General features: G+C 33.4%; 2 protein-coding genes across 3 annotated transcripts; both read right to left on the bottom strand.

Annotated features, from left to right (window-relative positions):
• Positions 1 to 333: 333 nt before the first annotated feature.
• Positions 334 to 4,558, bottom strand: LOC115713963 (cyclin-dependent kinase G-2). 2 transcript variants are annotated; one of them, XM_030642459.2, is made up of 6 exons: positions 2,152 to 4,558; positions 1,627 to 1,762; positions 1,446 to 1,534; positions 1,149 to 1,260; positions 963 to 1,069; positions 334 to 869 (listed from the first exon to the last, which is right to left on the bottom strand). In XM_030642459.2, the coding sequence occupies exons 1-6, from the start codon at positions 3,879 to 3,881 to the stop codon at positions 770 to 772; spliced, it is 2,274 nt and encodes a 757-aa protein (XP_030498319.1). In that variant the 5' UTR covers positions 3,882 to 4,558; the 3' UTR covers positions 334 to 769. The 2 variants fall into 2 exon arrangements, with proteins under 2 accessions (XP_030498319.1, XP_030498320.1); XM_030642460.2 differs by lacking the exon at positions 334 to 869 and adding an exon at positions 1,351 to 1,364 and having other exon boundaries at positions 957 to 1,069; positions 2,152 to 4,496.
• Positions 4,559 to 13,530: 8,972 nt separating this feature from the next.
• On the bottom strand, positions 13,531 to 16,553 carry LOC115715096 (remorin 4.1). Its single transcript, XM_030643896.2, has 4 exons — positions 16,134 to 16,553; positions 14,638 to 15,928; positions 14,444 to 14,525; positions 13,531 to 14,068 (listed from the first exon to the last, which is right to left on the bottom strand). Exons 2-4 carry the CDS (start codon positions 15,516 to 15,518, stop codon positions 13,859 to 13,861), a joined length of 1,173 nt encoding a protein of 390 aa, XP_030499756.2. The 5' UTR covers positions 15,519 to 15,928; positions 16,134 to 16,553; the 3' UTR covers positions 13,531 to 13,858.
• Between the last annotated feature and the right edge of the window lie 8,190 nt (positions 16,554 to 24,743).

Genomic DNA, 24,743 nt, shown 5'->3' with positions numbered 1-24,743 from the left:
ACTTGGCCACATTTGGTCTTGTTCATGTACTGTTTTCCTCTGCTATTTTGTAGGTATGAACAATTTATGTTATTCGTTTCCACAGCAGCTAAACTAGCACCCCCTTTTTAATATTACTAGCAAATTATTTCAAAAGAAAAACGTAATCCTTATTGATCAGAAGCATTCCAGATTAAATGCTCCAGTGTTCCCAGAAAATCACTCCAGACATCAAATAAATTACCTTTCACGGTATTATTGTTACTGTCAAAATCGTCGCAATGTAAAGCGAAGAACGTCTCCTCCACTTCTTCAGATCACACCAAGTATCAACCGCCTCTTGCAAACACAATATGAATATTAAATATGTTCTAATATAACTGAGGCTAATATTCAAAACCAAATCTGAATAAAATTGTTACAATGTACCAATGAAATTATGTTACATACACAAGATTCAGCAGTACTTAATATCCCTTTTTTTAAAAAGGCAAATATGCCACACCCCTCAAGTGAAGTAGTGCCAGCGATGCACTTTCATATGATGACAAAAGCTGAAATTAAAAAAGAGTTAACCTGCAACAATCTGGTTGAGAATTGAGAATAGTCAAAGAAACATATCTCCCACCCAAATCTTCTCGAAGTGCCTGCTAAAAAACAGCACGAATGATTTTCTAAGTTACAATCTTTGCAACTTCCTCTCTAGGCATGTCTCACCTCAACCATAGACAATTTGTCAGAGTTGTAAACAATAGATGTGCAGTACTTGTATCCTTGTGACCAGTGTCTCCTAACCAAACACGCCACCAGCTCCTAATTCCCCCTGCTGCAACTCTTTTCTACGCTGCTCTTCTAAAGGATCTGGACTCTTCATTATTCTTCGCACACGCCTAGTTACATCATGAAAGACGAATTGCTTAGGAAAATTGATGGCAGGCTAGAACTTGTACAATAAAAGTTGGTAATGGTACGTATCAAAATACCTGTCTTGTGCATGTTGAGCTGGAAAGGTAGGCATGAACTCTTTTGATTTGGGAAGAGGAACTTCACGAAACCACTCATGATTCAAAGCAGCTTCAGCTGTAATTCGCTGCAATAAAATTAAAAACCTGTAAGTAACTACAGTACCACTGAAATCAAATCAAATAAAGATAAGCAAAGTAAATTACCCTATCAGGATCGTATGTCAGAAGTTTGTTCAACAAGTCAAATCCAGAATCAGAAAGAACTGGAGATCCAGTAAATGATGTTGGTGGGAATTTCTTACGCAACAGATTATACCTGAAACAAAATATCATAGATTAAGACATACATAGAAGTGAGAAAGACACAGTTCCACCAATGGAGGGTAGTTAGCCAAGTCAGAATCACCCAAAGCTGGAAGCCTGGGAAAACAGCAGCAACAATAAGAACACCTCAGTGTCACAGTTAAGGGGGGGAAAATTCAGAAAATAAATGATACTTACTGATGCTTGACAAAATTGACCTTGACACCCGGCAACTTAGAATATCCTGGCCATATTGTCTCATTTGGTGTCCCTAGAATTCTGAAAATCTGCAATCATAATAAAATCAGGGAATAAATCACATTATTAGAATGTGAAAAGTTGGAAGAAAATGATACCAACACCTACTACTAAAGTATACCTTGTCAAGTTGATCAAACTCAGTTTTCCCATTAAATAATGGTTCCTTTGACAATAGTTCAGCCATGATACAACCCAATGACCACATGTCTATAGCTGTTGAATATTGTTTTGCTCCTAATAGAAGTTCAGGTGCCCTAAAAATCAATAAAATTAAAACATAAACAAGCTAATCTTTTTCGGAAAAATTATTAGAAACTAAAGTACTACTGTAAAAACTATAGGGCCCAGAACAAAGCTTACTAAAAAGATCCCTCTCTTAAAATAATGCACTAAATATAGAGAAACATGAACAGTTGACAATTTACTAACAAGACATGGCAAAGAGAAGGATTTAGGAAAAGATTAGAAAGAAAAAAAAGAATCTTTGAGAGGGAAAAACATCCACAATTAAAGCTAAAGCCCCGAAGTGGAAAAATGTGATGAAATGAAATCAAACTCCTTGCCCACTATCCGAACTTAAATTTAGAAATAAAATAATATTTAAGGGATAAAAACGGAAGAAATATGTGCAATTGCAGCTCACCTGTACCAAAGAGTTACGACCAAATGAGTATATGGCTTCAACGGGCTTCCATATTGACGTGACAACCCAAAATCACATATCTTCAACTCACCCCGATTATTCAAAAGCAAATTCGATGTCTTCAGATCCCGATGAAGCACCCAATTATCATGAAGATACTTTATGCCTTCCAACAATTGAAGCATAAGGCATTTAACTTCACTCTGACTAAATGGTTGCTTCATCGACTCCATGAGTGCCTTCAGATCATGTTCCATGTACTCCATCACCATAAAGATGCTATCTAGGTTATTCCCCACCACCACTTCTTTAACATCTACAATTGATGGATGATGGAAAGAAAGAAGAATGTTAATTTCCCTAAGAGAAGTCAAAGGAAAACCTTCTCTCTCCTTCTCCATCTTTACCTTCTTCAAAGCTACAACTTCCCCTGATTTCTTATCCTTGGCCCTGTATACCACACCATAAGTGCCTTCGTCTATCTTATTTAGTCTCTCAAACTCATCAACACTTCTGCAGCCCTGAAGCATATTTACACTTCTTTGAGGAGGAGCTGGGGTTTCAGGTGCCTCGAGAGAATCACTATCATCCTCAGAATCTGTATCAGAATGACTATAATTAATATTACTCTGACGATTCTCATCGTCAACCTCCATGGAATCACCCTTCTCTGCATCATTATCGGGGTAGTCATCCCCAATAGAAGACCGAGCATGAGCACCCCGTTCATCTGATTCAGATGACCTGCCTCCTATTTCAGAGTCATCTCTCTTAAACTCCCCAAGCTCAGGAGTTAACGACTTATTGCGTATACTGGTTCCCGATGACTCTGGACCAGGCATTTTTCTTCTTTTTGGTATTTCTTCCTCATCCAGAATTTCACCTTCATCACCAGGAGAGCTATTTCCTGCTGCCCATCTGGATGATGATATATTTCTGGTGGGTACATAATCTTCATCCTCGTGTTGCTCTGTTTCTTGATCATTTTCCAATTGTTGCTTCACCAACATAGAAGATGGCTCATCCGGTGACTCAGTCACAGCACACCCATCTGTCTCAGGTGCTTCCAACTGGTCCACTGGTGAGGAAGACTGTAGATCCTCATTATGACTGTGTTTAATTGGAGAAATTTGTACACTTCCATCAGGAATAACAGACTGCCGAAATACCTTAGGCAGGGGGGGTGGAGGAGGTAGTGCTGGAACTGCTGTTGACGTCCTACTTTTTGTAGAATTAGTTAATTTGTCATCTCTATCCCATATTATAGGTGAAAACTTCCTTTTCCGCTCTACCGAAGACCTCGACCCATTTTCCATCTTCAGAGCTTCAGTATCTTTAACAAGAGATTCTGATTCAATGGCCTCATCGGACCCACTCTCACTTGACAATTCACCCGGTTCTCTATCCACAGCCTTAACAGAGAACCCACATCGCTTGGGCCCCCGGCGACCATCACCATCACCAACACCCCCACTACTGCCTGAATCACTCCTGCTTGAAGATAATCGACGCTCACCATTTACTCCTTCCCTCTCTTTACCATCTTTCTGCCTAGCCCTAATCTTATCCCTTGCATCCCGAACTCTACCCCTTTCATTATCACGGCTACCATTTCTAATGCGCTCATAATCTTCCTTAGCAGTAGTGAAATCCCGCCTGGACAATTCAAAATTCGACTCCCGTTCTCTAAACTCGTTGTCGCGATAACCTCCATGTCTGCCGGCCGCCATGAATATATAACTAAATTTCAAAGTTCCAAATATGCAGAAAAATCCAATCCGCAACGAAATTCGATAGGTAAAACACCAAGCTCAAACCCTAAACCCCAATTAGAAACCCACAAGAAAAGAAAAAAAAATCCCCAATTTTAAATCAAAAAATATAGCAGCACGAATCCAAAAATCTCAGATCCAAATCAGTACAAGATGAAAAAATAAAGCAAAAAACATCAAATAATACAGACTAGACCGCAAGAAAAAGTAACACGCAGCTTCAGAAGCTCCCCGATCAAATTAAAGAAGAAGAAAGAAACCGAAAACCTAGAAATGGGGAAACAGAACAACGACGAGAGAATTCCTAGAAACCGATGGACAATTCTGGGGTTGCCATGCGAGATAGAACTGTAGAGAGAGTGTTATTGATAGCGCTTACCGGAGAGAGTAGAGGCGGCGAGCGCCGTTTCGATGGAGAAGAGTCGCGAGAGAGAGAGCACTCAATCGAAGTCAGAGAGAAGAAAAAGGAAACAAGGGTTTGCGATAACGAGATGGATTGGATTGGGTTGGTTTTGGGTTTGGCCTTGGCCAGTTGACGGGTCTCTCTATTTTTTTAACATTATTTTTATTTATAGCATGAGTGGAAAGACTCCCACCCATTGTGTGTCAATACACCATAGGCCTAGCTACCATGTGATTTGTGGTGACTCAACATATTCAATAAAATATATATTATTCATTCTAAAACAAAAATATATACAAATAATAACAAATTATTTTTAAAAAAATACTAATAACCAATTAAAAACTATGGACTAGACTAGGGTTTGTGGTCGTGTCCCGTTTCTATCTCTTGTGTTGTTTCTTTTCATTTTTATGTCTCCGATTTTTGGTTGGTTGAGACAGCGGTGTTATGGGCACCATGAACGACAACGATCTTGTAGCGTTTTATAATACGATGGCATGAGGTCGATGATGATTATGATGTGGTAGACGCGTTCTATCGATCATAATGATTTGATCTATGTTGTGAATTGCTTTTTGGAGAATCTAGGGGTCCTTTACGGTTAAAGCATGGGGAAAGAATGCATTTGTTTCGCTTTGATTTGATTCAAATTATGGATCGTAAGCGGGTACTTGAGGGTGGTCCTTAGGTCTTTGAGCATTGCCTACTTACGCTTAAAGAACCTGATGACGTACTGGATCCGACTGAGATGGCCTTTTATTTTGCTCCATTTTGGATCTAATTCATAAGGTGACAGTGTGTTGTATGAATAAGTCGTGGGGTTTTTAGTTGGGAAAGACGATTGGTGAGGTGTTAGAGGTGTTATGTGGTCCGAATGGAATGTGCCATGGTGAGTTCATGAAGGTTCGCGTGAGTGTTGATATTCGGAAACCTCTAGCACGTGTGATTACACATTGTTTGGCGCTAAATAAGTCTTTGATTCATAAGTCAATTCAGTATAATAGACTCTCGGATTTATGTTATTTTTGTGGAATCTTAGGCCACCCGATCAAGAACTGCCTATTGAACTCGAAGTCTATTGGCAGCAAAGATCAATTGAAATATGGGGTTTGGATTCGGGTTCTGTATCCCGAAAAGATAACTGGCCCAATTTCTAAAAAGTCTCGTGGATGCGATTTTTGGGTGTCTTCGTCTGGTGATGTGGTGCATGTGGGGAAGTCGAGCTAGCCCGACAGTTGTCTCTCGACCAGGGGTAGGGTTGCTGGCGGTGGTGCGTCGGGATTCAAGCCATCTCCGGTGTCAAATTCTACAAAAGGAAAGTGTGTCATGGTTGGTGATACAGTTAACTGGCATCCCGTGTCAAGTGTGGTTGTTGTTATTGATAATAATTTCTTCTTCTATTTTGGAAACCACAAATTTATACTTGCCTTGTAATGGGAGAGGTGTTGATTCTGTTTCTAAAAATAGTGCTAATGTTCACACTTTGAGTAGACCCATTGATAACGGTTATTTATTACCTGGCAGTGGGAATTCTAACACTCATTTTGCATCAAAAACTAGACTGGCATATGTTGATTTAGGGGCTAAAAGGAGGATGGTGTTATCGGGGTGAGTGTTGTGGCTAATTCGAAGGTCCTTAGGTTGAGGTCTGACGTGGTGATGGATGGTGTGGGTTCTTCTCACGTGACTCTCATGCATGTCATGCATAGGGTTACATCCATTTCTTCATAGGCAATCAAAAATAATTACAAAGAAGTTTCTTTTCAAGATAAATATGGAGTGCTCAAAGTTTATTCTAAGAGTCCTAAAAAGGTTATTAAGCGTGACTTGAAAGATGATTGTTTATCGCTTATTTTGGCTCCTACTAATTTACATGAGGTTTGGGTAGATGTTGTTGATTTTGATGGTAGGTGTGACATTCCAATAAGTGTGGTAATGTATTCTCTTTTACATGTTGTGGCTGGAAAAGATGTTGTGGTTACTTCTGATTTGGTGGACCCTGTGGATTAGAGCCACCGAGCATTATGAATTGCTTGGCTTAGAACGTCCAAGGTCTTGGGATGACCAAACGTTCAAATACTCCATTCCCTTATCAAGGAGTTCTTGCCATATAATATTTTCTTGTCTGAGACTTTTGTGACTCACTCAATACTTGAAGTCATGTTCGACTGGGTTTTGTTGGCAAGTTGGTAGTAGAGAAAGTGGGGATGAGTGGTGGGTTGTGTCTTTTTTGGAGTAGTAATGTGGATGTGATTCTTAAGGGGTATTCTCGTAGCCATATTGATGTTCTGGTTTGTTCTCATTTTGATTTTTGGTGGCGGTATACTGGTCTTTATGGGCAACCAGATGCAAGCTTACGACAACAGTTTTGGTATCTTTTTGAATGTTTGGTCGATGGCTATTCGGGCCCTTGGTTAGGTGGTGGTAATTTTAATGAGACTCTCTTTTCTCATGAGAAGTGTTGGGGTTCTTTGTGTGCTCAAAGTCTTATGGATGGGTTTCGTAATGCTATTTTCTAAATGTGATCTTGATGATATGGGATTTGAGGGTGCACGTTTCACTTGGTGTAATAAGCACAAGGATGGTTCATTCTTACAAGAACGACATGATTGTATGCATTGTAACAGTAGTTAGCATTCTATGTTTCCTAATTCTTATGTCTCTCATTTGAAGCTTTGGGATTCAGACCATAGATCATATGACTTATATCCTTTGTGCTTGTGATAATCGAAGAAGGCCAAGACAGAAAAGTCATTTTCATTTTAAGATGGCTTGGGCAGATGTATCTTAGTGTCGTGGCATTGTTGTTATTTATTGGGAGGCTTTGGTTTCCATCTATATTTCAGGTGTTCAAAGCAAAATTCGTGGTGTTACGGGTGCGTTGAATGAGTGGAATGGGAAGATGTTTAAACGAACATGTGAAGCAATTTAGATTAAGATGAACCAGGTAGAGGTTTTTTATTCTAATCTTGATTTCAGGCCTGCTTATGACAAGACAAAAAAGGAGTAGGATGTTCTTTTGTATAAAGATGAAAAGTATTAGTCGTCTCGTGCAAAGAATTTTTGGCTCAAGTTTGGTGATAAAAATTCATCCTACTTTCACCAATGTGCTACTCACTGTAAGAAGAAAAATAATATTGGCACTACTACAAAAAGCCTTATTTGCGTCGGTCAACGCGTCACACCAAAATGGTTGACCAAAGTAAAAAATAGGCAGAGATTTTATGCTTCAAAGTATAACTGAAGCTAAAAAATACCAATTAGCATCAGCTCATTCCCCGACGCTAAAAGAAGAACTGAGGAAAAAAGTGCAATTTTTAAAAATTATCTATTACATTTTGCTTCAATGAAAAAGTAAGGTCAATTATTTTTGCTCGGTTAAAAAATGAGGTTAATACATTTTCCACGGTTATCCACCGAAGCCAAAAGGTTTAACTTTTAAAAAACCCAATTTTCACAAATAAGATTTCATTTGCCTCTTTCCCTCTGCCCATTTCGAAACCCTAGCAGAGCCCCCCCCCCCCCAATTTCGAAACCCAAAAGACAGCCGCACCAACCCCCTCAAAATGCCACTCCCTCTCCATCCCGAACACCATTAACAACTTTCTCTCGGTCATCGACGCACCATTGCCTGCCCTCTCTCTGTCCCAATCACGACTCTCTCTCTCTCTCTCCTATTTCTCTTAGTTTCTTATCCCGTTAGCGGCGACGGCGTCTTCACAGGCCGCGCTCGGGGGGTCTATGCCGCCTTTCGCATGTCTCGTCTCATTTTCCCTGACTTGGCTAACAAGGGCATGTTGAATGGGATCAAGAAGGCCTCCTGGTAGATTAGCTGCCTTTTTCGCCCGAAGCGGATTTCATTCATCTCCTTTCCTGGTAATGTTTATTAATATATTACGAATTGAGTGAGATTTGATTTAAGTTTGACAATGTAATTCTTGCAAATGCTAGGGTTCAATTAATTCTTCCTGACTCCACTATAGATTCAGAAATTGTACTCTTAATTATATAAAATGCTTTATATGTTCAAAGATATAGATACGCTATTAATTATCCATTGTTATAATCCAAATAATCAAAGATCCTCTATAGATGATCTACATCCAGTAGAGACAAATTTACCGCTCTACATTTCAATGTATTTTATCCTTAAAATACTTAGCTAGTTGTAAATAATATTTTAGTAAACTAATATAATTTTTGAAATGAGCCCTCAATCATTTATCGCATTAAGCCAAGCTTGAAGGAAATCATCGTTTCACTTCTAGAAGTTATAGAAGCTATATATTCCATATCTATGATTAGCGCTCCCACTTTTTTTTTTTTTTTTGCGCTCCCACTCAATTATACTACCATGTTCCTAAGATGTAAATATTAAGCCAATCTAATTGGTCAGCTTTAACGAACAACTCATAGAGCATTAATATATTTAAGCCAGAACCTAACCATCTCAGGATTAAGATCTATTGACCTAAGTGTTGGGTTTTATGCCCTAAATAAAACTCATTTCAATATAATCAGATTTACTTATTAATAAAGATCAGAAATAACATTTTATGTTGCATGGTTCACATGATTTATTTCATGATTATATGTGTATATAATGTATGAATTCTTTTTAAGTCCAGAACATATGAGTTGGTTAAAGATTATAGTGTTGTCAGCACAGTGGAATATAATCTTTATTATATGTTCAAAAGTAGATTCCCTGATTTGTCAGAACACTGGATTTAGACTGACATGGTATAATCAGCGATAGGTATTCTTACACCTTGGAAAAGTGTTATGCCCTTTCCAGGACATTGGCAAAGTTTACCAGTATCGGATGTATGGAGTATACATTGGAATGGACCGATATTGAACTTTGAATTAGATTTTGAAACTTACCGTAAATATCTATTCAATTCAATATCATAAGTTGATCCTAGATCACATGATCGAAATCCTGATATGGTTAGGCTCAATTTCAAGAGTATTATTCGTGTTCTTTGATTTGTTAGTTAAGCCCAGTTTTGTATCAGGGTAATACGTACATTTTGGGAACACGGTAATACAATTGAGTGGGGGAGCGCTAACATAAATATGGAATCTATAACTTCTATTTGGCAAATAGAAGTAAAGGATGATTTCCTTCGAGCTTAACCAAACGAAGATAAATGGTGGAGATCTCATTTCACTTAGGTGAAATATCATTTATACAGGGTTAAGTGTTTTAAGGATAAAATACATTGTAGGGTGTTACGGTAATTTAATCCCCTTACAGTGTAAATCATCTATATAGAGGATCATTGATCACATTAGGGTTATAACAATGGATAACTGATGACGTGTCTATATCGTGGAACATATAGAGCGTTTCTATATGACTGAGAGTGCAATTCCAAGTTCTAAGTGTGGATTCAATGAGGAATTAATAAGTTAGGGAATTTACTTGGTAAATTCGGTTCGACTTATTGGAAGCTCGGTTATATAGACCCATGGTCCCCATACTAGTTGAGGCCATACTGCTTGTAAGACTCAGTTAATTGATTTTAATTAATCAATTATAATTCTAAAAGTTAGACTATGTCTACTTTATGAATTCTCACAGTTTAAGGATGAAATCGTAAAGAAAAGGGTTTCTAGGTTTAATTATTAATTAAGAGACTTTGTATGTCTAATTAATAATTATTTTAAATGACAATATTATTTAATAATCTATTTTAGTTATTAAATAATTAGTTTTGGCATTTAAATGATTAGAATTGGAAAAATGACATTTTTGGAGAAATTGAAATAAAATTGAGGAAACTGCAAAATCCAAGTGAGGCCCATATTCCCTCTATGGCCGAGCACTCCCTTTGTGTTTCCCAATTATTATTTTTATTTTTTAATTGTCATGTAATTGCTAATCAAAGCCTAGCTATAATAGGAAAGTGGTGGATCACACTAAATAAGGCAGTTAATCAATTACACAGTAAAAGAGAAAACTGTTTTATTTGGAAAGTTGTGCTCTCCCTTCTCCCTATATAAAGCAACATTTGTGTCTCTTCTCTTGTATGCTATCAGCCATGAAATTAAGAGAGAAAAGAGAGAGAAAATTCGAAATCCTTGTGAGATGAGTAGTGCCCACACACATCAAGTGGTATCTCAATCATAGTATGGAAGACTATGGAATTTCTGCATCAAAGAAGGAGAAAAGAAGATCCAGGTTCAGATCTTGGTGATGCTCTGCTACAGAAAGGAATCAAGGGCTAAAGATCTGAACGGAAGGAGTCGTATTATTCCGCTGCACCCACTGTAAGGTTTTCTAACTTTATATGTGTTTATTTTCATTGTTTTAGAATTCATATTAGGTTGTTAATCCAACATACTTGTTAGTAAATCTAGATACTGGTAAAATAATTTCCAACACTAAGAACAACAAAGTCATATTGACTTAGAAAGATATAACGGTAAGTTTATGATATCTTATCCAATTGTCAATATCGGTCCAGTCCGATGTATATTCCAATGCCCTAAAAAGGACACAACACTTCTCCAAGGTGTAAGTAAACTTTATCGTTGATTATCATGTTAGTGTAAATCCAGTGTACTGACAAATCATGAGACTTAAACTTTGAAACATATAATCATGATTATATTCCACTGTCTTGACAACACTATAATCATGAATAACTATATGTTCTGGATTTAATAGAATTTATACATTAAACATATAATCATGAAAGAAATCATGTGAACCATGCAACATAAAATGATTTCTGATCTTTTATTAATTAGTAAATCTGATTATATTAAAATAAATTTTAATTAGAGCATAAAATCCCAACAGTTTTTCTTTAGTTTGTAAGCCCACTAATGGAGTGATTATATTTGAATGTTTATTAGGCCTCAAGAAGAAGCCAAATGTTATGTTTGGTAAGTGTGGAACACTATTGATAGTATTGTTTGGAGTCAATGTGTTAGGCTGCACGTGGTCCCTATTCTGCATGGAAAAATGGTTGTGTCAGAGTTGTGGCTGTTTCAATCCCTAGGGTGATCTTACCTTTTATCTAAGCTCTTTCCTCATACAAGACAAAGGAGACATTATTCGAATTTGGTGGGATTCCTTCAGAGAGATTCCACGTAGGATACCAACTGGGAAGACAATATTAGCCACCTTTAAACTCTTCGAATTCCACCCGGGATCATGAGTGCCCAGGTTCGTCTAGATGGATTCCTTGGGCAAGGTTCAGTTAGGATCTACTGTCTCCTTCACCATCCTAGAGCAAGGAAAGAGACATGACGTCTGTTGGAAAAGTTCTCATTACAAGAGAGAATGTGAGGATTACAATCAAAATACTCAAAATAAAAATAGAAGTATTTCATCAAGATTACAAGAAAGCTAGAGAAGAAGAATAATAATAACACACACAAAGCTTGACCAAGGCTCAAGAACCTTTGTCCTAAAAGTCATTTCCTCCCTCATATGGACATTTAAGGAAACTCTAGAAATGCTCTTAAGGATTTATCAAGCCTCATATGCTCAGCCTAGTGTCTAAGGATGAGCATATCCTCACAAGGTTCTAACCACAACAAATGATTTCAACTACTTCTCTAACAAGTGAACAATATGGCCTCTATTTATAGAGTTTTTCACTCCCATATGAACATGAATGACCACCATAAAGCCCTTGGATGTTATCAATTATAAATTGGGCATTTATAGTATTAAATGGGTGATTTTGAGGAGTTTTGGAATATTAGAAAGACTCACAAACGTTTGTGCTTGTGTGCTGAAAAAAACAGTAACTAGTTACTAGTCACCATTGTTTCAACTTAGCCAATTCTTCTCTAAAGTGTTCCAAATCACTTCTACTTGATTTTGAACCATTTATACACCATATAAATGAATAAATTAAGTCCTTAACAACTATATTTTTAATAGCGCTATCATTCATTCACATTCATAAACAATTAGTAACATCTTTTACTAATTTAAGAGTGAAAAAGAGATGAGAGTTACATATTCAAGTGATCATCAATTTAAAAGATTTGCAACTCCTATTTTGTGATCATTCTACACATTTTGTAACTCCATAATGTATGTTACAATTTGACAAAATTAATACTTTGTCACACTTAATTATGTATAACTTAATTATTTAATCTAAATATTATATAATATAAAAAAATTTAACAACGTCAGGCACATTGTCTTCTTGTGAGCACCTTAATGTAGATTCCACTCTCCTGGGCCTGAGGCTTAACATTTGCATTTTTGTCCTTAGCGACATTTTATTGTACTCGGGCCCAAGCCATTAGTGTGGATCTCGGGTATACCCTTCCCAGGTGATGCTAGATGGGTCAGGGCCCACAGACCGTTCTCGAGTCAACCGTAGTGATATTTGGTCCCAATGTTGTTGTATGTAAATACCACGTGATGGTTCATGGGAAAACACGGATAACATACGTATATATAAAAAATGAGGTGGTTTAGTTTGAACTATTGTCAAAAATTCTAAAACCGTGACCAAATTAGAAAATTATAAACAATCCAGATTGACTAACTATTAACGTTAGATTTATTTAATTAGGTATTAAATAGTTTAGTCCAGATTGATTAGAGTTTGGAACAACAAACTGTGAATTGTATGAACAACCTTATTTCAAACACACCCTGTATGAACACAATGCGAGATTAGAAAAATGGTTAGCTTTCACATTTTACCTTAAATGAAATATCAAAAAATACTAGTACAAATATGCTATTAAAGATGTATGATCACAACAATTAGGAAACTATAATTGTGCAACGATGTCATAAGAAAAAATCTAGATTATAGAATATTGCAGCAAAATATTCTCTTTTCATTTTCAAAAGAAACTAACACTTAATTAATGCTTGTCAATGTTATTTGTTGATAAAAGTTGCTGCATTTGTAAGACTGCTTTCTGCATTCAAGACTAAAGAATTTTCATTGAAAGTTCCAAGTTTTTTATCAAAGAATATTAGTTCTTCTTTTTAGTTATTATTTTTTTAATATATAGATAAACATTAAAAGTTAAAACCTTAAGCAATGTCAGCATAATGAATATTCTTTGGCTGCCTTCAACTATGTATAAAGTGTTAATTACTTTATACTCAAAAGACCAAAATATTCAAATCCCTTATACAAAGCAGGCTAATCAGGCACCAGCTTACTAATTCAATTTCAAGCTAAATAGATAAAAACAATGAAAACAGAAGTAATCTTCATAATCAATCACAGTAAGTTGATTCAATATTGAACTTAAAACACAAGAACTTTACTACAGAATGTAACATTTTTATGACATATTTCAGAAAAAATAACATGCTTCGATATGTATAATTAAAAAAGAGTTGGAAAAACAAGCTTCCATAATCCATTGATGGATTTGCTACCAGTAGCAGGCTTGGCAATCTACCCCATGGGAGCGGTTTTTCCACGTATTAAAGGGGTCGGGGCGGTTATGCTCGGTATTAAATGGGATGGGGAAGTTTTCTCCCCACCCCGAAATCCGCCCCATTGACATCTCTAGCTACCTACCAGCAAAGGGAAGGTAACTTGAAAGAGAATGAAGAAGGCAAGTGACCAGTTCTTCTAATGTAATCTGCTCTTTCTGAAGTTCTAACAGCTTTCTCATTCAGTTCTGCCTCTGCATTTGCACGTTTTTCTTCGGCTATTCTTCTAGTGGATGCAATCTTGTTTGCCAGCCTTTCTTCTGCCCGGGCTTTCATTCTCTCAGCCTTAACCTGAAACAAAAAAAAAAGTACCCAAACTTGCACTTAGAAAGCTGAACAATTATGCTTATCAAATGCCTTAGTAGCTAGCCACCCACCAATATCCAAATTGATAAAACTAGGATTGGACCACTTAAATCAAAACTATCTGAAGACAATAATTGCATCCCACTACAAAAAAAAACTGTTCCATTCAATTGATGATCCCAACTAAAGGGACAAGACTTATATTAGATATGAAGAACAATGCATGTACATTATACAGCTTAGTTCTCTTAGTCGTTTTCCCAAAGAAAAGAGAATAACCAGTAAGGAAACTATTGAAGAAAAGTAGAAAAGAATAACAGTGTGTTGAGATGAATAAATATGGATCCAGAGAAAACTTACTTCCATCTTTCTCATTTCCATTTCAGCTTTCCTCTTCTCGTGATTCTCCCATGCTTGGATCTTCACCTCTTCACGCTTATACCTACAAAGTACAAACATTATAAACACAAAAAAGTTCTCCATTACCACCAGCTGATAATTGATACCCTTTAACATATTTGAAGATAAAGTGGATAATGACATCAGTAAGTTACCTTGCCATGTATTTGGCCCTCTCAGCCTCATCCCAAGCCACTGCTCTGGTTTCTAATGGATTCACCTTCCCACCCTCATCTAAATTTTGGTTAGGATCAACCTTATTTCTGCACTCATTTGCTTCTTCTACATACCTTCTGGTGGAACCATTTCCTCTGCCAGAAGAAGGGTTGGCCTCACCTCTGCCATCTGAAGACAATGGAAACGTTTGTTGGCCTTCCATAGTAGGTGGCAGCCGATGCTGACACCTTGCTGGAGTAGAAGAGCCTGAAGATATTGGGCTTCTTACCACAGGAGTAGTGGCTCTTAGAGGAGTAGCAGTTCTTGAAGGCTCTTGACTAGCAATGGGAGTCATCTCAGTGCCCATGTCCCTAACACATACTGATCTGACTATTGCAGTTGAGTTTTCCACAGGCTTGTTAACTCTCCATACTGACTCATAGTTACCATCTACCTTCTTTGTTGTCTCAACATCATATTGAGTCATTTTAACAGAACTAGCACAATCATGTACCTCTTTTTGTACTCTTTCATCTTCATCTTCTTCTTCTTCATCACCACTAGAGTTTCCTTGTTCCTTTTGTGGTACAGGGGCTATAAGTCTCAAATCATCTGCATTTGAGTTTCTGGGTTTGGTTTTGGTGGACTGGTTTTTCTCTACTCCTCTTGACAACCCAACAAGCCATTTTTGTGCATCATCCCATTTAGAAGGTGTTGATTTGCCTAAGGCTGTACGATGGTGGTGGCCATGGTGGTGAGACATACGATTATTACTTCCATTATTCCCTTTGTGAAACTCAAAGCCTAAACCACTACTGCTTGATATATTCTCTTGCACTTGTCCATGGTTGTAGCACCCCTTATCCTCTATAGATCTCATTTTACCCTTAAAGCAAAGACTATAACTTTCTATCTCTCTGCCTCTTAATTTTCACTCACACCAAAAAAAATGAGCTTTAGATCTGTGAGACAAGAACTGCTTCAAGTTGAAATTTCTCAACAAAGACTCAGCAGTTGCTACCCCTTATAGATAAAAAGAAGCAAAACAGCTATAAAATGAGCTCAAAAGATAGCCATAGAAATAAAACTCAGCAGCAACAGCAGCAGCATAAAATGATGATGATAATAGTACTTAGTAAATTATATCAAACATATGGTATGCCTTTTTAATAGTCAAATGTGTGTGTGTGTTTGTATATAATCAAACAAACAAGTATTAATGTTACTTCACAGAAACCCACAGAGATATCTGAAACTTCCGGCTCTAGTGCTGCAACAAAAGGGACCCATCTGGGATTTATCCAAAAACAAAAAAAAATTAATCTTCAAAGTGAAAATGATGTAATCAGCATTTTCACAAACAGTAAGTGAACCAAATAGTAATATTAATGCAAATACAGAAAAAACTGCCAAGTGGGTGTTTCTGAGCTTGATTAATAGTAATGATAAAGAAGAAATAATGAGATTAAAAGGCGCATTGAAGTTTGAGACTTACCTGAGTTTAGATAGTAGAAAGATGAAGCTCAGATCCACTGTTTACATACTAAAAACAAAGACATATTATATGGTTGAAACTTGAACCAACCAAGGCAAACACATGGCAGTAATAATATAAGTTAAAAGTATATAATAATATAATAAAATTAAAGTAACGCATGAATTGATGGTATAAAATATAGTGAATAATGAATATTAGTAGCACTGTCTTAGTCTTTTATACTCAGTCCACGTGTGTTGATATAATTTAATTAATATCAAATTACATATTGCATTTAAACTCGCGGTTTGACTCACTCAACTCGTTCAAGAACGGGATCTCGGAAAAGGGTACTGAGTTTTTCAGAGAAGAAAATAATAGTAGTACTATATATGACTCTGCTCCTTTTATTTTACAATTGGAAAACGAGAGAGAATAGTAGTGATAGTTGTTGGTGTTGTTGTCCTTTTTAACGGATACTAGGTGCTGGTATATGTGTTGAGATGGTGACACGTGGACGGTGGAGATGAACTGGGGGATGTCAGAACAGAACAGAACAGTTTAATTATGATGAGGATGAGGATGGAGATGTGGGGTTCTGGCTCTTTTTCACGTGGTCAGAGAATGGAGGATGGGGTGTGTTCATAATTGGTTAATAATAAATGATTGTTTGTTTGTAACAGTGTAAGTTTGATTAGATTCTTGCTTAGGTCACTTTCTTCATATTATTCTCACCTTTGTTTCTCCAATTACACATACCTACTGTACTACTAACTACTTAACTCAGTCACTTTACTGTTTCGGTGAAGAAAAAAATTATCAAGTTATTTTCTGTTTAGGCTGTTCAAATAAATGCAATGCAATGCTTTACAAAAATATTTTACCAAAAATAAAATATATTATTTGTAAAAATATGGAATGTTCTTTTTTTTTTAAAAAAAAAAAAAAATTAACTTTATTTTTACATTATTGTTACATAAAAGTAACATGAAAATAATGTTATTTTTCTTTTAAAAAAAAATTTCTGTAAAAATATAAACAAAGTTTGATTTTAGGTACTTCATGTAAATTTATCAAAAAAAAGAAAAAATCATGGCATTCATTTTGGTTTTTTTTAATAGAAATAACTATAATCCTCTTTTATATATATCTTTATACTAGCAAAAAGCTACGTGCAAGGCACGTATATTAAATTTTATGCTAGTTTTTTTCTATGTTAGTTGAAAGTGTTATAATTAAAAATTAAAGAAAAAATATTATTAGTTATTAGGTGAGATTATTATTATGTGTATCTAAATATTATATTTTATAATGTTTTCAATTAAAAGTGAATACCGAATGCAATATATTAATGTTTAAGAAAGCTTGATGATTTAAATATGTTCTTAAGTTAATCCAAAAATAAATTAAAAATTGATGTTCCAATACTTAAAAAAACATTACTTAAATGGGTGTAAGATAAAAAGAAAATTAAAAATCAATCTCTAAATGATTGATAATTGAAGATAGCATTTGTCTAAAAATTGTAGATAAGAAAACTAATGATAGTCATTGGTGGATTTCAATCTTCATTTGCTTCGATAGAGACAATAGTGTAATTTTTGTATTTTGCACTTTTCATTCTAGCCGGGTCTGCATATATCTGGATTGTCATTTTTTCGTTGATAAATTGAATATGGTAGTGTCGATAAAGCGGCGGTGTTCCTGCAAACCGTGATATATTTTCATTTAAAATGATTAGAAATGGTGTGCATAGCTTATTTAATTAAAAAAAAATTAACTTATGGAAGGCATGTAAAACTATTTTATTTTTTAAAAATTACACATTTGCAGTATATTTCATTAGTTGGGCAGCAGTACATGAAAATATTTTTTCCACAATATCTGCGAACATGATAGCAGATAGGCTCTTTGTATTGTCATCAAGTTCAACATATGCTATAGCACTATAAAATGCATAAAAAGATTGTTAGTATCTTTTTTTTTTATTTTAATTTAATTTCAATAACATCATATGGTTTTTGTAATATACCGTGGTGTAGGAAATCCTTCCTGGCCGCATGTTGGCTTGTCACATAATTTTTTCATTGCGGTTGTATAAATCTATTTTTTTATGACATGCGTCACATGACATGTAATAAAAACTCTGGACAGTATCAGTTATTTTTATTGTCGCCTCAATCCAAAACTATATTTTCTACATCCAAATCAAATGGTGTTAATAATAGTAAGATATTCAAACAAAATTTTTATAAAGTAAATATTGTAGTAGTCTTTACCTCATTCAGTTGCAGATTTTTCGTCAACTCTGAAATTTGGACGTTAGTCACTATTTCACTAATATATTTAATTGTGCTTCTAATTTATGAGCACGTGATCAAAAATAGTGCTGTAATGTACTCTTTGATTTGTTGTTTTTTTTTTTTTTTTACATCTAATGCCTCAGGTTTAATTATGATAAGTTTTGGTGGGTTTTAGTACATGAAAATATTTTTTCCACAATATCTGCGAACATGATAGCAGATAGGCTCTTTGTATTGTCATCAAGTTCAACATATGCTATAGCACTGTAAAATGCATAAAAAGATTGTTAGTATCTTTTTTTTTTTATTTTAATTTAATTTCAATAACATCTTATGTTTTTTGTAATATACCGTGGTGTAGGAAATCCTTCCTGGCCGCATGTTGGCTTGTCACATAATTTTTTCATTGCGGTTGTATAAATCTATTTTTTTATGACATGCGTCACATGACATGTAATAAAAACTCTGGACAGTATCAGTTATTTTTATTGTCGCCTCAATCCAAAAATATTTTTTCTACATCCAAATCAAATGGTGTTAATAATAGTAAGATATTCAAACAAAATTTTTATAAAGTAAATATTGTAGTAGTCTTTACCTCATTCAGTTGCAGATTTTTCGTCAACTCTGAAATTTGGACGTTAGTCACTATTTCACTAATATATGTAATTGTGCTTCTAATTTATGAGCACGTGATCAAAAATAGTGTTGTAATGTACTCTTTGATTTGTTTTTTTTTTTTTTTACATCTAATGCCTCAGGTTTAATTATGATAAGTTTTGGTGGGTTTTAGTACATGAAAATATTTTTTCCACAATATCTGCGAACATGATAGCAGATAGGCTCTTTGTATTGTCATCAAGTTCAACATATGCTATAGCACTGTAAAATGCATAAAAAGATTGTTAGTATCTTTTTTTTATTATTATTTTAACTTAATTTCAATAACATCATATGTTTTTTGTAATATACCGTGGTGTAGGAAATCCTTCCTGGCCGCATGTTGGCTTGTCACATAATTTTTTCATTGCGGTTGTATAAATCTATTTTTTTATGACATGCGTCACATGACATGTAATAAAAACTCTGGACAGTATCAGTTATTTTTATTGTCGCCTCAATCCAAAAATATTTTTTCTACATCCAAATCAAATGGTGTTAATAATAGTAAGATATTCAAACAAAATTTTTATAAAGTAAATATTGTAGTAGTCTTTACCTCATTCAGTTGCAGATTTTTCGTCAACTCTGAAATTTGGACGTTAGTCACTATTTCACTAATATATTTAATTGTGCTTCTAATTTATGAGCACGTGATCAAAAATAGTGCTGTAATGTACTCTTTGATTTGTTTTTTTTTTTTTTACATCTAATGCCTCAGGTTTAATTATGGTAAGTTTTGGTGGGTTTTAGTAAATGTTTTTCTTTTTCTGGTTTGCATTAATAGCTAGAACATGGTGAAATTAATAAGATTTGCATTGCTTTTTGTCGCGGCATGTACAAAGCAGCATAATTATAATAATGCTTTAAGTTGCTTTTATTTTTATTTAACAGAAGACGAAATTATAAATAAAAATCCAATCGTATTTTTTTTAGATTTAATGGGATTTATTTTATTTATTTTATTATATATAAATAAAAAGTGATCCATGAATTTCTCATAAACTATTTTTTTTAATAATAAATCATTTTATTTTTAATATAAATAAAAAGTCACCCATGAATTTCTCATAAAACAAGAATTCGGTTATATAAGCACACTTTATATAGAATAGATATTAAAAGTGGCTATCTAACGACATTTCTTGGTTTAACATTCTTGGTTTAACAGAATATACTTAAAAATAAAAGAATATTCTATTAACGGCATTTCTTGGTTTAACATTCTTTGTTTAACAGAATATACTTAAAAATAAAAGAATATTCTGTTAAATTTAACGATTAGGTTTGATCTCCCGTTAAAAAATAAACCCAATAATTAAACCCAAAAAATTAAACAATCTTTTAAATAAACAATCTTTTAAATATTAATAATCTCTTTTTAAATTAAAAAAATCATCTTAGCCACATATCTCTCTAACAAACCTATTTGGAAGAATATTAATAATTTTTTTATTTATTTTTTAAAAAATAAAAATATAGATAAAATATCTAGAAAAGATAATATAAAAGAAGATTGATTGTGTTGGCTTAAAGATTTTTGGGCTTGGGCTTAAAAAAATAATTAAAAAAAAAAAGATGAAATGGGCTGTAATTAGTATTTACCTTATATGTTTGTGCTTATTTTTAGTTTTATTTTTAATTTTACCACCAAGAGGAGAAGGTTGAAAAATATTAGAATATGAAAATATTATTGGTGCTTATTAGTAATTTGCAAAGAATGTGAAATTCTATAAATATAAAGTTGTGTAGCTATTATTAGATATGAAATGAGATAATAGAACTTTTTTCAATTAGAAGATTAATATACATTTTACTATTAATAACATACATTATTATAACACAACTATGTTTTACTTACTAAATATACTGACACATATTTTATTTTTATAAAACAAATCGTTCAAATAATTATACTATTTTAATTATTAATTAAAATAAAAAACTAAAATATTAAATAAAACTAACACTACGTGGCTTGGCACGTAACAATCACGGATCACCTAGTATATATATACTAGCAAAACCTACGTGCGAGGCACGTATACTAAATTTATGCTAGTTTTTTTCTATGTTATTTGAAAGTGATACAATTAAAAATTAAATAAAAAATATTATTAACTATTAAGTGATATTAGTATTATGTGTATCTAAATATTATATTTTATAATGTTGTCAATTAAAAGTGAATACTGAATGCAATATATTAGTGTTTAAGAAAGTTTGATGCTTTAAATATGTTCTTAAGTTAATCCAAAAATAAATTAAAAATTGATGTTCCAATACTTAAAGAAACATTACTTAAATGTGTGTAAGATAAAAAGAAAATTAAAAATCAATCTCTAAATTACTGATAATTGAAGATAGCATTTGTCTAAAAATTGTAGATAAGAAAACTAATGATAGTCATTGGTGGATTTCAATCTTCATTTGCTTCGATAGAGACAATAGTGTAATTTTTATATTTTGCACTTTTCATTCTAGTCGGGTCCGCATATAACTGGATTGTCCATTTTTTCGTTGATAAGTTGAATATGGTAGTGTCAACAAAAAGTGAAAACCATGTTTAACAAAATACTATTAAATTATTTTAAAATACTATATTTTATTAAAATATAGTATTCTGTAACAAAATACTATTAAATTATTTTAAAATACTATATTTTATTAAAATAAAACTTGATGCGATTAAAATTTCATATTTATCTTTACTCAAAAAGAAAAAAAAATGATTAAAAAAATGAAAAGTTTCTATTATTATCTCCACTGCCTTTCTAGATGTGAATAATGGTCTCTTCTTTCTTCCATATTCTTCTTTATTTTTTGTATATTGTGTTTGCAACATATATGTAAATTATTACGTAACTTTAAAAATCTTCGCTCCTGGAAACTAATGCATATGCCGAGCACTTAGAATCATTTATTAGCTGTAAACTTTGTTGGGTTTTTTTCGCCATTGATGCTTGGTTTTGTGAACTTTGATAAAAGTCACGCTTCTTTTTTTATTATTATTATTACTTATATATTTTGTTATTAAGTTGTGAAGAAGAAAAAAGAGAAGTGCGGATTGGAATATTATGTGTGAGCCCATGGGAATGTCCAAATTGTAATAGGAATAGGAATACAATAAATAATTAAAGAAAACCTAATCGTAGATGTACAACAGCAAAAACCCAATCCGTATTTTTTTTTTTTTGGATTTAATGGGATTTATTTTATTATATATAAATGAAAAGTGACCCATGGATTTCTCATAAACTATTTTATTTTTAATATAAATAAAAAGTAAATACCGAATGCAGTATATTAGTGTTTAAAAAAGCTTGATAATTTAAATATGTTCTTAAGTTAATCCAAAAATAAACTAAAAATTGATGTTCAAATACTTAAGGAAACACAATGTGTGTAAGATAAAAAGAAAATTAAAAATTAATCTCTAAATTATCGATAATTGAAGATAACATTTGCTTCGACAGAGACCATAGTATAATTTTTTATTTTGCACTTTTCATTCTAACCGAGTCTGCATATAACTGGATTGTCATTTTTTTGTGTATAAATCGAATATGGTAGTGTCAACAAAGCGGCGATGTTCCTGCAAATAGTTTTTATTTTCATTTAAGATGATTAGACATGGTGTGCATAATTAATTTAATTAAAAAAAATTTACTTATGAAAGACAAGTAAAGTTATTTTATTTCTTTAAAACTACACCTCTGCAGTATAATCCATTAATTGGACACCAGTACACGAAAATAATTTTTCCAGTGAAAAAAAAAATAATTAGAAAATTAATTTTCTTTTTTCTTAAGATAAAACGAAATTAGGGTAAGTAATTTTTTTTTTTGTTTTGATATTATTTTTATAATTATTTTTTAACATCATCAAAAAAAGTTTTAAAAAATATCAGTGTATATTTTTGTAAAGGATAATTTTATGATTTTTTTTTTACTCATGTGGACCCAACGCGCATGGATAATTCAGCTTCTTTTTGTTATTTCATATTAGGGAGAGTGAAAAAAAGCTATATATTATATTTATTAACTATCCTTTCGAAGATAGAAAAGAAAAAGGACTGTATATGAATATACTGCATAGTAAAACACATTGGGCTAATTAAATGTATTCTTTATAAGATCAAATTGTTAACATAATCCAAATCTATATAAATATATAAAGGAATGTTTTAAGGAGATTAGGTGGCACTCTATTTGAAGTTTCTTCCATATTCTTTATTTTCTAAATTTTTATCAATTATTTAATTTTTTAATTATTTTTCAACTAAAAATTTATTATATGCTATTATTAATAGAGTAACTTACATACATATTAATTTATTATTAATGGAGAAATATTTAATCTATTTTAAATTATGTCTATTAAAATTCCATATTCAATTCTAATAATTCTAATAATAATAATAATAATAATAATAATAATAATATTATATAAACTAAATTTTACTTTTCATATATCTAAAATAAATAAAAATAACCATTCATATGCCATATTAAATTCTAATTGAAAAACTGTGTTTTTGCAAATGTCAGTTGTTTATAAGAAAATATAAAAACTGTATGCGTTTGCAGCAGCAGAAAATAATTCTGTGCATAAAGAAAACTGAACAAAAGTGAGAATATAAAATATTTGCAGAAAAATAAATAACTTGACACAAGAGATTTATACGTGGTATCAGTGTTCTCACGAACACTCCTAGTCCACGGGGCCACGCCCAGAGAATGAAATCAATTAATAAAGTATCAAAATTACAAAGACAATTGACTTAAACAAGTTTAGACTCCCTCTAAAGTATTGCCGCAATCCTTTGTAATCCACTTTATGAATCTGACTTCTTGAAACACCTTCAAGCCCGAACTCCCTTCGTCTTTGAAGTGTGAGTGCTTACTTCCTCCCGAAGTAAGGCTTTAGCAAGTCTTCTCCCGAAGACCAAGTGCTTACTTCCTCCCGAAGTAAGGCTTTATCAAGTCTTCTCCCGAAGACCAATCTCTTGTTCAGTCAAGTAGTTCTTCACACCCTCTAGGATATAGTAAGAACAGAAATAGAACAACTAGAACCTAGATGAACAACTAGGCTCTCACAAAACAAAGAAACACTCTCTTCTCTCAAAAGATAAATGTAGAAAATGAATAATGGAAGAGGTAATTCGAATGGTTGCTCTCTAGGCTCTATTTATAGATCATAGAAACCAAAGAGGCAACCACAAGTTCGAATTAGCAGCTGTACAAAAACTTTCCAAAAGAAACACGATCTGCTACATCAGATTCGGTTGCTGACGAAGCAGATCTGCCCAGAAACGGGAAACTTACTAAAATCGGGTCCGATCTTCTTTCAATGCTTGATTCCTGCCAAAAACAGATTAGATATTCTGATTGTATCAAGATACAATCGAAATCAATAAGGAAAAGGCAATAAACAAGGTTTCCCTAAAAAAGACAACTTTCCAAAAGAGAATTCCTTCTCTTTTGAGAAGTTTTCAACAAAGGAAAGTTCAGCTGAAAGTGCAACTTTCCAAACAAGGAAAATGGCAGCTAATAACCGAATAAAAGAGGTAAGATTTCGAAAATGAATGCATAGCAATCTTACCATAAAAAGGAAAAATTATTTTGTCACCTAACTTGCCAAAAAAAAGACTTTACAATCTCCC

Source organism: Cannabis sativa, chromosome 4 (assembly GCF_029168945.1).
Source record: "Cannabis sativa cultivar Pink pepper isolate KNU-18-1 chromosome 4, ASM2916894v1, whole genome shotgun sequence".
Classification (NCBI taxonomy): domain Eukaryota; kingdom Viridiplantae; phylum Streptophyta; class Magnoliopsida; order Rosales; family Cannabaceae; genus Cannabis; species Cannabis sativa.
The sequence above is the reverse complement of the archived record's forward strand: the minus strand, read 5'-3'. Positions and strand labels throughout refer to the sequence as shown.